We start from the raw sequence: 13,694 nt of genomic DNA, 5'->3' as shown, positions 1-13,694 counted from the left end.
AAAAAACACTTGGCACAACTCTGTTCTTCAGATGTGTTCATTGTCTACAGAGTGCCAGGAGCTAGAGAAGTGTGTGTAGCATTTTAGTTTCTTTTGAGGAGAGGGAGAGCATGCTGGGTATTGTAGAAGGTGCTATTTTAATTTAGCAGTTTATCATCAGCATCTCCCTCCGCCAGCAGATACAGAAGCAACCTCTTTAGAACGGATGGCTGGAGCCTTGCTTTACAGCTCATTACGGAAGAACTAATGTGCGTCTGTTTCTTTTGGACTACTTCTCCATTCAGCTGCCCTTCATTCATCATGTTAAACTGTAGACAGCATTTCCTTTTCCTCTTTCCTCAGCTCCCTTCCTCTCGTTCTCCAGTTCTCTTTCCCTGCAGCTCCCTCCAAACATGTGATTGCTTTCCCACTTTGTGTCTGGCTGACCTCTGCATCAGCTCAACTCCTTGGCTTCTTTCACCCCTTAGTTCTCCTAAGGGCAGCTGCCTGCCCAGATTTATAACTTCCTGCCCTGAGGTTTTTATTTAAATGCACAAATAAAATTGTCTTTGAACCTCAAAAAACAAACAGTAACAGCAAAACCCATGCACAAATCCTGAGTGTGTATCCTAAGTTGATATACAGAATTTGGTGCTGAGGATTAAAACATTTATTCTTTGTCTTTAGAACCTTACATTGTCTTATTTTGAGTTCCTGTTAAATTGTGTATTACCAGTTCTGTGATCTTAGCCATCTTCCATCCCCATTTTTCTTCCCTGTAATCTTTATGAAGGCTAGTGTTCAGGATTGTTTGTTTGTTTGATTGTTTGTTTGTTTTAATTAAAATCCTGATTAACTTTACATAGAGTACCTAGCACTTGGGAGCTGTGAGGTCTGCGCCAGCCTGGTCTACATAGTGAGTTCCAGGACAGCTATAACCACATTAACCCTTCTCAAAAAGTTGAAAAAAGAAATAGAAAAGAACTCCTTCATTGTATTTTCTGTGAGTTCTGATGAATATGCTGAATCGTGAGGCAGTCTGAGACCGCTTGTCGCTGAGCTCGCCGCTTGTAGCTGTTTAGCCCTCATTCTTGTGCTGCCCCTCCCTCAAGAGCATGGTGTAAACACACAACAGTATGCAGTGCCCTGAGCCTGGTTCCTGTGCTTCAGTGTGCATCAGTACGTGCCTTGTGTCGGCGGCTAATTCCCCTGTGTGGATGTGTGTGCCAGCCTATCCCACATGCTGAAGGATGTTCGATTGCTCCCATGTTTTGGCAGTTACAAATAGAGTTGCTACAAACATTTGTTTACAGATTGTGTGTGAACATATATTTTCATTTCTTCTAAGGAAGTACATGATGGTCCAAATGTTTAGTATTATAGGTAAACCATTTTCCAAAATGACTTTTCCTTTCATCCATGTGTGAGTTTCGGTTTGAGCTTCATGCCAGCACGTGGTGGAGTTTTTGGCCCTCCTGACTGTGTGCAGTGCTGTTACATTATAGTACCCCAGTGACCATGCATGGTGCACATGTGGAGATCAGAGGACAACCTTGGTGTCAGTTTTCCTTCTACCTTATTTGAGACAGTTTCTTTTTGGCTGCTGCCTAGGAGAGGGTAGGTGGCCCAGGATTCTGTTGTCTCTGCCTCCCATCTTCCTGTAGGAGAGCTGAGGCTATAGATAGACTGCCATGCCCTCCTTACCTGAATTCTGGGAATCCAGACTCAGGTCCTCAGACTTTCATGGCACATACTTTACCCACAGAGACATCTTCCCACTCCTTACATGTTTTTAGCCTGAGGTTTGTTATGTGCCTAGGAAGGCTGAAAAACCTCCGGGATAAGAGATGTGTGATGCCATGCCCAGTTTCTTGTTGTTTGTTTCCTCCGGGCCTCTAGGGCTTGAGCCTAGATCAGGACATCCCTTTACTGGGAACTGCCCTCCCAGCCCCTATGTTTCATGTGTTTAACTGCATAAAATGATGTATTTATGTTTTTGTCTAGTGTGTCTATATAAGTACTGCATGAATGGCTGTGATCTACATGGTGTTGGCACCAACAGAGACCAGAAGAGAACATTGGATCCCCAGAACTGAAGGTGTAGATGGTTGTGAGTTACAACATGGGTGCTGGGAACTAAACCCAGGTCCTCTGCAAGGGCAGGAAATGCTCTTAACTGATGAGCCGTCTCTCCAGCCTCTTTACTTAACTTTATCTATATGAAGTGTAAGGCCCAGATACAATTCATTTGTTGCATATGGGTGTCCAGAGTCCAGTTTTCCCCCTGAAGTTTCTAAGAGGGACGATCCATTCTCCATTGATTTGTCATTGTTTCATTCCTGAATCTCACTTGCCCTGTGTACATGAGACTTCTTCAAGACACTAGAATGTCCCAACCTTTTCCAGTATACACTGTCTACTCATTCTGTCTTTTTGTTTTTTGAGACAGTGTGTTAGTTTGGGTTTTACTGCTGTGAACAGACACCATGATCAAGGCAACTCTTCTAAGGATGACATTTCATTGGGGCTGGCTTACAGGTTCAGAGGTTCAGTCCATTATCATCAAGGTGGGAGCATGGCAGCATCCAGGCAGGCATGGTGCAGGAGGAGCTGAGAGTTCTACATCTTCATCCGAAGGCTGCTAGCAGAATACTGGCTTCCAGGCTAGGACACACTTCCTCCAACAAATAGTGCCACTCTCTGGGCCAAGCATATTCAAACCACCAGAGGGTCTCAGTGTGGCCTTAACTGCCATGAAATTTTCTATGTAGAACAAGTTGGCCTTGAAGTCTCTGAGATCTATCTGCCTCTGTTGGATTAAGGGCACATGCTTCATAGGGGACCCCAATACACACTGCCTCTACCATTGTAGCCACAGAGTAAGTCCTGTCAGGAAGCTTGGGTCCTCCGACCTTGTTCTTCATGGTTGCTTTGGCTGGCCTGTTTGTCAGTCTGTGTAGTCCCACTAGAAATTTCATGGAAGTTTTGTTGAATTTATAGGGATATTGTTTAAAATCATCTTCTAATCCAAATATGGTCTTTTTTTTTACATTTTTTATATTACATTTTTGTTTTAATTTGGCTTGGAAGCTATCTTGCTATTAAATAGTTTCTCATTAAGAATTTTACGTATGGCTAGATTTATGCCTATCTTGTTTGTGTTGCTTTAAGTGCTAAACAAACAGGTCCAACTGTTTGTGGTTGGTAGAGACTCTTGTTTATCTGTTGACTTCATATGCGGAGTCACCAAGTCCAGTTTTTCTCAGCTCTGGGAATGTTAGGAGCTACTTAACAGTTTGCCTATTAGACAGACTAAACCTGGTGTATGATTTATTGATTTGTTTCATTTCTTTGATTAATCAAAAGGGTAGAGATCTTTTACATAGCCCTAGGAAGAGTAGGAGAGGACTGCTCTGTTGTGAATTATATTTATGAATGTTTCCATTTTTCTTGGTCTTTTTGTGAGTTTTCTCCCAGTTTATTGTCTTTTTGTGTGTGTTGGTTTTGAGGACACTAAGGGTTTCATTTGTTTGCTCAGGTTTTTGTTTTTGGATGGCCAGAGCTTTGCTCTTTGGTTTCAGCCTTTACCGTTGTGCCTAGGAAGGCCTCCGCACCCTGTGGCCTCCTTGACTGGCTCATGTGCTCCGTTTGTTTATGTCACATTTGTGCCTTACGTTATGTGTAAATGACCCTGACTTGACTGCATTAAATTCATCTGAGTTTTTATCACCAGGGTGATCTTACAGCCCATGTTAGGTCCCCTACATCCCTGTGCTGAAGGGCGCCCCGACATCCATGCTATAGTTGTGTGAGGGCTGGGAAGAATAAGCCAGAGAGATAGAGAACCCTTTCTTTTTTGAAATTGGGATAAAACAAAAGCACAGTGTTTCATTCAATAGTGGCTTATGCACATCTTCATCTCAAGGAGGTTGGGTGCACTTCTAAAATGCTTTGCTCTGTTTTATGACTGTGCTGCAACCTACTCCTGTAGTAGACGTTCAATTGTTTGTAACCGTTGGTGCTACAGTGACCCCTTTGCTTATACTAACCTGCAGGTCTCTTTAACGTGGGGAATAAGTTGCTGGTCAGCCTGGACTTACTTTTCGCAATCCGGAACCAGATTAAGCTGGGAGAAGACCCCAGAGTGTCTGTCGGCGTTGTGCTGAAGTCTGTGCAGGAGCAAACAGGTAAAGGTCTTGCCCTCTTTTCCAGTTCAGTCCTGAGCATTCTGGGGATTTTCAGTGGCATGCTATAGCCGAGTCATGTGGAGTAAGACTCTGGTGTTTTGAAAGTGAGCTATGTCTGACTTCCTAGTAAAATAGTCTTCCTTCAGGACTTTACAAATGCCACACTGACTTTCGAAAATGTTTTCATGCATACAGGGGCCTTTAGTAAGAAATCACAACTTAGAATCATGTCCTTTGGTCCTAGATAAACTTGGCTTTGTAGCCTGTTAGTCAGACTCGCTGTGAAGTACAGAGCTCCTAGATGTCTCCCAGTTCCAAGACTCCTGTGGAGACCACATCCTTTCCTACCTAGGAAGAATCTCCCATCTGCCATCCTTCTGCTTGGTCTTCACCTGTCCCATTTCTATAAGCTCCAGGCCTGTGCTTTGACTCAGGTGGGACAGATGAGACAGCCTCGTGGACTCAAGTCTGAGGCTTGGCTCTGCCACCTGGTGGCAGTGTGGTTTTGAGCAGTTGGTTCTATTTATCTAGTCATAAAAGAAGGCAGTACTAGCTTAGCTCATGGTTTATAAAGAATTAAAATCATGTAAGAATTAGCTATGTAGTATATTCAAAGCCCTCAGTACCTACAGCTAGTACCTAGACAATGTTAGTTCAAGGTAGCTGTCCTCCAATTAGAATTGCCCATGGGATTGCCACCAGAACACTTGTAAATTGCTGACCTTGCTGGCTACTGGCTGGTCCTAGTGCTTTTAGGGTCTTTTTCTGTGACCTCTTGCTGTCCTTCCAGAGAAGACACTGACCTCAGAGGAGCTGAGCCAGCTGCAAGATCTGTTGTGCAATGGCTATTGGGCTTTTGAGTGCCTCACTGTTCGGGACTACAATGACATGATCTGTGGGATCTGCGGGGTGGCCCCCAAAGTGGAAATGGCTCAGAGGAATGAAGAGAATGTGCTGGCACTGAAGAGTGTGGAGGTAAGTCCCTCTCAGCCACTATAGCCACTTTCAAAACTGTCTGACTTGGACAACTTCCCTCAGGCTGCATGCTATACCAAGGATAGATGGCTCCAGGCGTGTCTAGGTGAGGCCAGTGGCTTTTTCCTCCTACAGCCCAGTGTTTCATTTGAGAAACATCAGAAAGAAACACAGTTTGTGGTTTCTTTGTTTTGTTTCGTTTTGGGTTTTGGAGACCTGGTTTCTCTGTGTAACAGCCCTGGCTGTCCTGAAACTCACTTTGCATAGAAGGCTGCTCCTAAACTCACAGAGATCCACCTGCCTCTGCCTCCCTAGTGCTGGGATGGAAGGCATGTACTGCCACACCAGGCTCTGTTCTCCCTGTCTTTCCACTCCACACACACATACTTACTTGTGGTGCTGGAGATTGACTACAGAGCCTTAGGCATGCTAGGCAAGCATACTACCTGAAGAATTACACCCCTAGGCTTTGTTTCCTACACTAAGAATTGAACCAGAAACTGTGTGCGTTAAGCATGTGCTCTGTAGTTGAGTACACTCCTAGCCCTTATGTGTACTTCTTAGGCTTCTTAGAGAATAGTTTAAAAATGAACCCCAAACTTCTGTTCTCATAGAGTGCTGATTTGCTGCTTTGGGGAAGACAAGTAGGAAAGAGATTTATGTTCAGTCGTAACAGCAGGGTGGTGAGAAAGGGTCCCTCTGTATAGAGGGTAGTGTGGGATGGTAGCATTTGAATAGCGATACAGTGGCATTTGAATAGGATCCGAAAACCAGGTAGCTTTGGGGGAAGAGCAGTCTAGGCAGAAGAAGCTTCCAGAATAGACCCTGTGACAGTCTCACCACAATAAGGAAGGGAGGTGGCGGGTCATAATGATGCAAGGTGGATGAGGTTTGGGGGTGCAGGGTGCACCCTGTTTATATAGGGCAACATAGCTCTTTAAGGATGTGTAGAGAATGAAGTAGAGGTCAGTGAAGGTGCTAGACAAGCAGTGGGAGCCAGCCCTGGTTCTCAGAGTTTTCACTAGATGGTTCTGTAGGCTCCGGTAAGAGCCCAAGGTACAGAAACAGATAACTGTCTCCTGCCTGCAAAACAAAAGCAGGGACTGGAGAGGTGAGTCCACAGTTAGAAGACTTGCTGCTGCTCTTGCAGAGAGCCTGGGGTCATTTCCCAGGACCCACGCTAGGCAGCTCACAGTCACTATAACTGCAGCACTAAGGGCTCTGGTACCTGTTCTGGCCTCTGAGGCACCTCACACGCATCAGGGCACACACAGGAGTAAATACGTCTTTCCTTAAAATCAGACATTTTTAATGGAAGAAACTATAGCTGACTACACATGAAAATACAGATGCCTAAATCTTGAATAAAATAATAGTGCATCGGGTCTAGCAACAAATGCTGTAATAATAGCTACCCTGGCCAGATTTACTGTCTGGAAGCAGAGTTATTTAAACGTAAAAAATACATGTCAGTGTTTTTGCCAGTTAGATAGCTCAGTAGTTAAAAGCACTTGCTGTCAAGCTTGGTGAGCTGAGTTACATCCCGGGGATGGCACCAACATGGTAGAAGGAGGAAGCCAACTACCACAAGATCCCCTGATCTCTACATTCAGGGTGTGACTGCGTGTGCATGCGTGTGCGTGCGTGTGTGTGTGTGTGTGTGTGTGTGTGTGTGTGTGTGTGTGTGTGTGTGTGTGTATCCTATGGTGGCTTTCCCTTGATTACAACAAGGGTATATGCTCCTTGTGCTGGTCACTAGATTGGACTTGGACTTAGAGTCACCATGGACATGAACCTCAGCATATCTGAAGGGGTTCCTAGGCAGATGTCCTGTGGTAGAAACCCCCCCTAGCCAGGCTGTGCATTCTGGGCAAGGGAAGCTGAGCACCAGCGGGCACCGCTTCCTCACTGCAGGTGCAGCTCCACCAGGCGCCTTAGGAAGGATTCTGCCACTAAGGCTCTCACCACATGAACTCTGCAACCATGGAATCGCGTAAGCCCTTCCTCCCTTAAGCTGCTTTGTCACAACAACAAGAAAAGTAACTAACGCACTGGTACCTTGGCGTGAAGTTTCTATCTCTCGGTCCACCATAGTAACTAGAGGGGTAGCCCATGAAGTGACAGGTACAGCTCTGGTGCATAGCTCTAGTGTGTTCAGCATGAACATGCAAACATATCAGAGTTTTGTCCTGGTTGGTTTATTTGTTCATTTTTCCGTCTTAGCCTTCTTAGAGCGGGCATAGCACTTACGTGCACATATTCTTATCATATGCTGATTTCTGTTCAAATGGGTGGAATGTATAGGGCTTGCTTCGTTGCTTCAACAAATACACGACAGCGACAGCAGCAGCCTGAGGGAGGAAGGGTTGCTTTTGGCTCACAGTTTGAGAGTATGCCTCATACAGACAGGGTGAAAAGTGGCCTGCCATTTACATCTCAGTGCTGGAGACTGACCCAGGACCATGTCTTTGCTGGGCTAGCGCTTCACTGCTGAGCAGTACCTGCCCTGCAGCTAGAGAGTCAGCCACGGGCTCTCATCAGAGCAGTGAGGCCAGAGCCACATTTGGAGGACCGTGGAAGGTGCCCAATTCACCCAGCAGCATATATTTTAAAACTGGAATGATACAGAGAGTAGTGCAGCCCTTACACAGGGATGGCATGCCAGTTCAAGCAGAAATAAACTGCTGGTAAGAAAAGTAGTACAGGATGGAACTCAGTGGTAGAATGCTTGTCTACTGTGTGAAGCCTTGTAGTTGGTGTCTACGACTGCAGAGAAAGGGTTAACATGAATAGTGGGTGCCTGTAAGAGTCAAGTCTTTGCTCCGTGAGGAGACCATAGAGTTCTCCTAAGCAGGCTTCTGTTATTCTTGGCGGCTTCATATAGAAACTGAGGCTTTGGTTTGAGAATTAAACCTGAGTCAACTTTCTTTTCCTTTCTTTAATTATGTGGAACTGCGTCTGGTGTAGGTGGGTGCAGGTGCCTTTGGAGGTCTGAGGCTTTGCAGTCTGGAGCTGGAGTGACAGGTGGTTGTGAATTACCTGGTGTTGGGAACCAAACACAGGGTGCTTTTAACCACAGGACCTGCTGTGAACAGAGCTGGAGAGGCAAGGAACTCGTTATTTGGTCTGGAAGAGTTCTGTAGTGTGAGAGGAAGAAAGGGTGGCTTGGGATTGAATTGTCAAATTCAGGGGTATCTTGGCAATGTGGGGCTGTCAGGTTGTCTTCCAGAATCTTGATTTCCTGGTGTCATAAAGATCATACTGTATTGTTACTGATCTGAGATCATACACTTTGCCTATTTTTTATGTTTTCCTTTTTCTTTGCCTTTTTTATTTGACCATATTGAAGTTTACCTGGCCTGAATTCTTGGGCTCCAGTGAGGTGAACGTAGAGGACTTTTGGACCACAATGGAGACAGAAGTGATTGAGCAGGTTGCCTTCCCTGCGAGCATCCCCATCACCAAGTTTGATGCCTCTGTTATTGCTCCCTTCTTCCCACCGCTCATGAGAGGAGCCGTGGTTGTCAACACTGAGAAAGACAAAAACCTGGATGTGCAGCCAGTGCCTGGTAAGACCACTTGGAGGCTCTTTGGTGTTCAGAGAATGGCCAGTCAGGGCTGTGTCTAGTGTGGCTAGGCATGGTATTATACATCTTTAATCCCAGCACTCAGGAGACAGAGGCAGGTGGATCTCTGTGAGTTCAAGGCCTTCCAGCCAGGACTATATGTCTCCAAAAATGATAGAAAGAAATACTTTTTATATTATGATCCAAAATGATACCCACATGACATGTGTTATATCTGTAGTTAGAAACTTGCACAAATCAGTATTTTTTTCTAATTTTTCTATACAAAATATAATAACACCTCATGTTCTGTTTTAGTATTTAAGTCTGGAAGCAAAGTATTATACTAATTTTGTCAGTGCTCTATGTGGTACGCTAGTTGTAAACATTGTTTAATGTTTAATGTTAGATACTTCAGCTACTTCACCTCTGAGCTCCGCCCCCTTTAAGCTAGGTCAGGAGCATCGTGTGTGGAGAACGTTCTTTAAGTGACAGCACCGGGCCTCAGTGATCACAGACACTTGCTGCTCTGCAGAGGAACTGAGTTCAGTGCCCAGCACCCACATGCTGGCTCAGAGTCACTTTGTGACTCCAGTTCCAAGAGATCTGATGCCATTTTCTGACCCCCGTAGGCACCAGGCGTGTCCCTGGTACATGTGCATATGTGCGTGCACTCACAGATAAATTTAAGTGTAAAGTAAAAGCTCCTGTTCCTCTTGTTGCTACAAGCATCTGAAACGTCTGAGCTCTTGGGTGACCTGTTGTAGGGTCTCGGCAATGACTGTCTGCGTTGATGAATATAGGTGTTTCAGGGGCATGGTCTAGTGGGAGCCTTCAGGCACCAGTGAAGCGTACACACATGCACACGCATGCACACGCATGCACGCACACACGCACATGTGCTTCTGCTCCTTGCCTGCCACCCTGCATACCTCACCTCCCAGTTCTCAGCTCGAGTGTGAGGAACTAGCAGAGGTGCCGGGTTGCGGTCAGCAGCGCCTCATCAGCACTGTTCTGTGTTTCAGGCAATGGCAGTGCCTTGGTGAGACTGCTGCAGGAAGGCACCTGCAAGCTTGAGGAACTTGGCTCCTATGGGGGGGAGGAGCTACAGTTCCTTCTGGAGCAGTGCGACATCCCCTTTGGCCCAGAAGACTCAAGGGTGAGTGTTGGGAGTGGAGACTGGGGCTTTGGGAGCAGGCAGCTGGTCTGTTTGTGGTATAGGATATAAACCCCATATGATTGGATAGGGGTTCTGGAACTCAGGCTTGGGTTTTCAGTCATGGTTCTTCTTACCCTTTATGGCGATAAATCGCATTTTAAACTTGTTAACCCCATTTATAAAAATCAAAACAACTGAAGATTCACAAGGCTCTTATAAAAGACACCACACAGAGACTGCCTTTAGGCTCATAAAAATGACTTCTGTGAACATAGGCTGTATGCCGTGTATGTGTATAGATTTTATCCATACCTCACTTGCCTTCTCTACTATTGAAATGAAAATATGCTTCCTTCAAATTCAGATTTAAATGGTAACTCCACTTCAGATGTTTCTCTGACTTTAAAAAAAGAAATAGGAAGGACAAGGCCTAGGTCTGGCAGCTTCCTTTGGAGCCTCCTGATGTTTACCTATACCTAGAGGAAGGGGCTGGTGGGGCTGTAAGGCCTAGCAGTTGCTCCCTTTGCTTTGGGTTTGGGGGGGGGGTGTTTGATACGGGGTACCTTAGCCTGAGTTTTAATCTTTTTCTCTCCAGGATCAGCTCTGCTTCTCCTTATTGGCCCTCTATGAATCTGTACAGAATGGAGCCAGAGCTAGACCACCCCCAACTCATTTCACAGGGGGTAAAATCTACAAAGTGTGCCCCCATCAGGTAAGACAGTGGTGTGAGGGGAGCACTGGAAGACTGTTAGTGTTGAACTGCCCACAGAGAATCAGATTGATAACCTTTAGGACTGGGACTTGTATCACTGTGCAACCTGGGGAATCATTGCCATTTGTGGGTCTGGAGAGGAGGCCTGGGTCACTCAGTAATATGTATTAAACATCCTACTGCATGCTGGCCCCACATTGCCTAAGTGTACAGTGGTAAGTGGCAGAAAGGCTGTTTGTCCCTAGTTGACCTCATATTGTCATGGAGGAAAAAAGTTACCATAGCCTATGGTGCTAGCTCTAGAGGAACCAAAGAACTGAGGTAGAAGTGGTGGTGGACTGCTGTCTTTAGTTAGCCAGGGAAGGCCAAGCCTGGGACAAAGAAAGGCCAGAGGAGGAGTGGCTTTGTGTGTGTGTGTGTGTGTGTGTGTGTGTGTGTGTGTGTGTGTCTGTGTGTGTGTGTCTGTGTGTGTGTGTGTGTGTCTGTGTGTGTGTGTCTGTGTGTCTGTGTCTGTGTGTAAGGAGAGAACAGCCGTGTTTGTGTGTCTGTGTATATGTGTGTATAGAAAACAGCTGCGTTTGTCTCTGTGTGTGTGTCTCTGTGTGTGTGACAACCTGGGTTAATCCCAGAATCCACTGTGGAAGGAGAGAACAGCCGTGCGTGTGCATGCATGCGTGTGCATGCATGCGTGTGTTGCACATGTATAAGCCTGCATGTACCCGCCTATATGCACAGTAATAATCAGATCTTTTATAAAAGGAAAAGAGGGATGAAATGTCATAGTGCCCTGGCTTCCATCACCAGGCTGATCTTGAAGGAAGTGAATGAGGGCCTGTTCCAGCTGCCTGCATGCTAGTTCCTTAACTCTAAATGATTCCATCCATCTCTCACAGGTAGTCTGTGGTTCCAAGTATCTTGTTCGAGGTGAAAGTGCCCGTGACCATGTGGATCTGCTTGCTTCTTCCCGCCACTGGCCACCTGTCTATGTGGTAGATATGGCCACACCAGTGGCCCTATGTGCTGACCTCTGCTACCCAGAGCTGACTAGCCAGATGTGGGGGAAGAATCAAGGCTGTTTCTCTAACCCTACAGAGCCAGTTGTGGTAAGTCACCTCCTAAGAACTGAAATAAAGCCATGGAGATAAAAGAGGCTCTGCCCATACCTGATTATTAGGAGGACCTGCCTGGGGAACTGTCTCTAGCAACCTTCTAGTCAATTTATCCTGATGCCTCAGCATGGACTGCAGACACTGACTGACTGAACACAGTATGAGGCCATTTAGTGTGCTTTGGGGGTTCCAAACACAGGTGTTGTTTGTAAAGACAGGCTGCTTTCCAGAGAATCCAGAAAACTGCCAACTCTGGGAGTCATTGTACACACTGACCACCCTGAAGGGCACTGTTAATTTCTGAGTCTTAAATTCAACTGCGAGTGTGCTATAGGGCACGCCTATTGAGACATAGATACAGTGGTCTTTGAAAACAGGAACTTTGCATCCAGAACTATGAGCTGGTAAACCTCTGGTTTTTATTTTTTAAGGTTTTTCTGGGGTTTGGCACTGATCTTTGACCCTGTCTTTTCATTAGAAAAGGAAAAGAAGACCTAGTGAGGGAACTTGACTTGGCTAGGGGTCACAAGACTGCTAAATGATGGAGTCCTTGTGTTTCTGTCTTGTCATTCTCTCTTACAAAGGAGCTTTTCTTCTCACTTGTAGAGTGTGTCCTGCCCTGAACTCTTGGACCAGCATTATTCTGTGGATGTGACAGAGGCTGAAAACTCTGTCCAGCATCCAGTCACTAAGACTGCCACACGTCGAATTATCCATGCAAACACAAAGCCTGATCCCAGTGACCCCAGTGCTGGCCACCGTTCCTTATCACTGTGCCCTGAGCTGGCACCTTATGCCTCTACCACGGACAGCAAACTCAGCAGTATCCGCCAGCGGCCCATCGCCTTTGACAATGCCACCCACTATTACCTCTACAACCGCCTCATGGACTTCCTCACCAGCCGAGAGATTGTCAACAGGCAAATCCATGACATTGTGCAGAGCTGCCAGCCTGGCGAGGTGGTCATTCGTGACACCCTCTATCGCCTTGGGGTCGCTCAGATCAAGACAGAGACCCAGGAGGATGGAGAGGAAGAGGAAGTACCCTCAGTGGTGGAATAAGCCAGGTTTTTATGTACAGGGCCTGCATCATCTCTCTCAAGCCATAATATGGCCCTTGCCCAAGGCAGTCCTTTGAGAGGACCTGCAGTCCTCTGTAGGGAGGGCCTCTGACTGCTGGAACTGACCAAAGAGCTTCCATTTCATGAGCACAGTGGGGCCCTCAACCTCTAAGGCTCAGGAGAGGTGCTGGGAAACCTCTACTTGACCTGAGAGAGCACGTGGGTTGGGGAGCATGATATTTTTAAGGATCAGATGCTGATGGAAAGGCCGGGGCCTGGTTGTCCAGACCCACCACCACCTGGGGTCCTGCACCGGGTGGGGCAGCCATTGAGCTAAGCTGGTGGGGAGGAGCTTTGGCTCCTGTCCTATGAGCTTCCTAGCTTGCCTTTTGACTAGGGGCCTTGCCGGCTTATTCACTCTTGTGGTCCCTTTGGGCCCTTCATTTTCCCTAAAGGAGGGGTGCATTCTCTTTTCCTCCAGCTCTCCCTGTTCCCCCACCTTGGGGCAGCTGAGGAGGACAGTCAGTTACAGCTCCCTCCAGGCTCTCCTCTGCCCTGGGTTTGGGGGAAGAGAATCCTTCCTCCTTTCTCTGGCCACTGCTACTGTACCCTACATCCTCTGGGTCCTCAGACCCTCACCACAGAGGGGATGTGGCCCGTGGTTGTGACATAGCTGACAAGCAGTAGGAAAACTCCCTTCTGTGAAGGGGAAGCAGATAGGGCCGTAAACAAACAGCAACACGGGCTCAGGTGCCCATGGTTTGCTTAGGGCCCAGGTTTGGCCAAGTGCTATTTAATTTATTGAGAGGGTGGGATAGGTGGCTTTCCCTCTCGTTCTTCCCCCAACAAGAATAAAGTTTATTAAATTATCTGGTTTTGATGAAGCAAGAGCCAGTTCATTGCTCACTGTGTCCCTGAGCTCTGGAAGCATGTACTTGGTCACTTC

At 46.6% G+C, this 13,694-nt stretch overlaps 1 protein-coding gene across 3 annotated transcripts in view; it reads left to right on the top strand.

Moving 5' to 3' along the window:
• Positions 1-13,632, top strand: part of Hmgxb3 (HMG-box containing 3) — a 47,473-nt gene extending 33,841 nt beyond the window's left edge. For 2 of the 3 annotated variants that reach the window (NM_001427262.1, XM_056984973.2), the window contains exons 14-20: positions 4,035-4,166; positions 4,957-5,141; positions 8,491-8,710; positions 9,733-9,866; positions 10,462-10,578; positions 11,472-11,681; positions 12,294-13,632. In NM_001427262.1, coding sequence (NP_001414191.1) covers positions 4,035-4,166; positions 4,957-5,141; positions 8,491-8,710; positions 9,733-9,866; positions 10,462-10,578; positions 11,472-11,681; positions 12,294-12,749 — 1,454 coding nt within the window. In that variant the 3' untranslated portion in view covers positions 12,750-13,632. Of the gene's footprint in view, positions 1-4,034; positions 4,167-4,956; positions 5,142-7,055; positions 8,468-8,490; positions 8,711-9,732; positions 9,867-10,461; positions 10,579-11,471; positions 11,682-12,293 lie in introns of those variants that run through there. The other variant, XM_063277482.1, reaches the window with a different exon arrangement.
• Positions 13,633-13,694: the final 62 nt, after the last annotated feature.

This window comes from Rattus norvegicus, chromosome 18 (assembly GCF_036323735.1).
Source record: "Rattus norvegicus strain BN/NHsdMcwi chromosome 18, GRCr8, whole genome shotgun sequence".
In the NCBI taxonomy this organism is placed as follows: Eukaryota; Metazoa; Chordata; class Mammalia; order Rodentia; family Muridae; genus Rattus; species Rattus norvegicus.
Note: the sequence above shows the minus strand (reverse complement) of the source record. Positions and strands in the feature narration are given on the sequence as shown.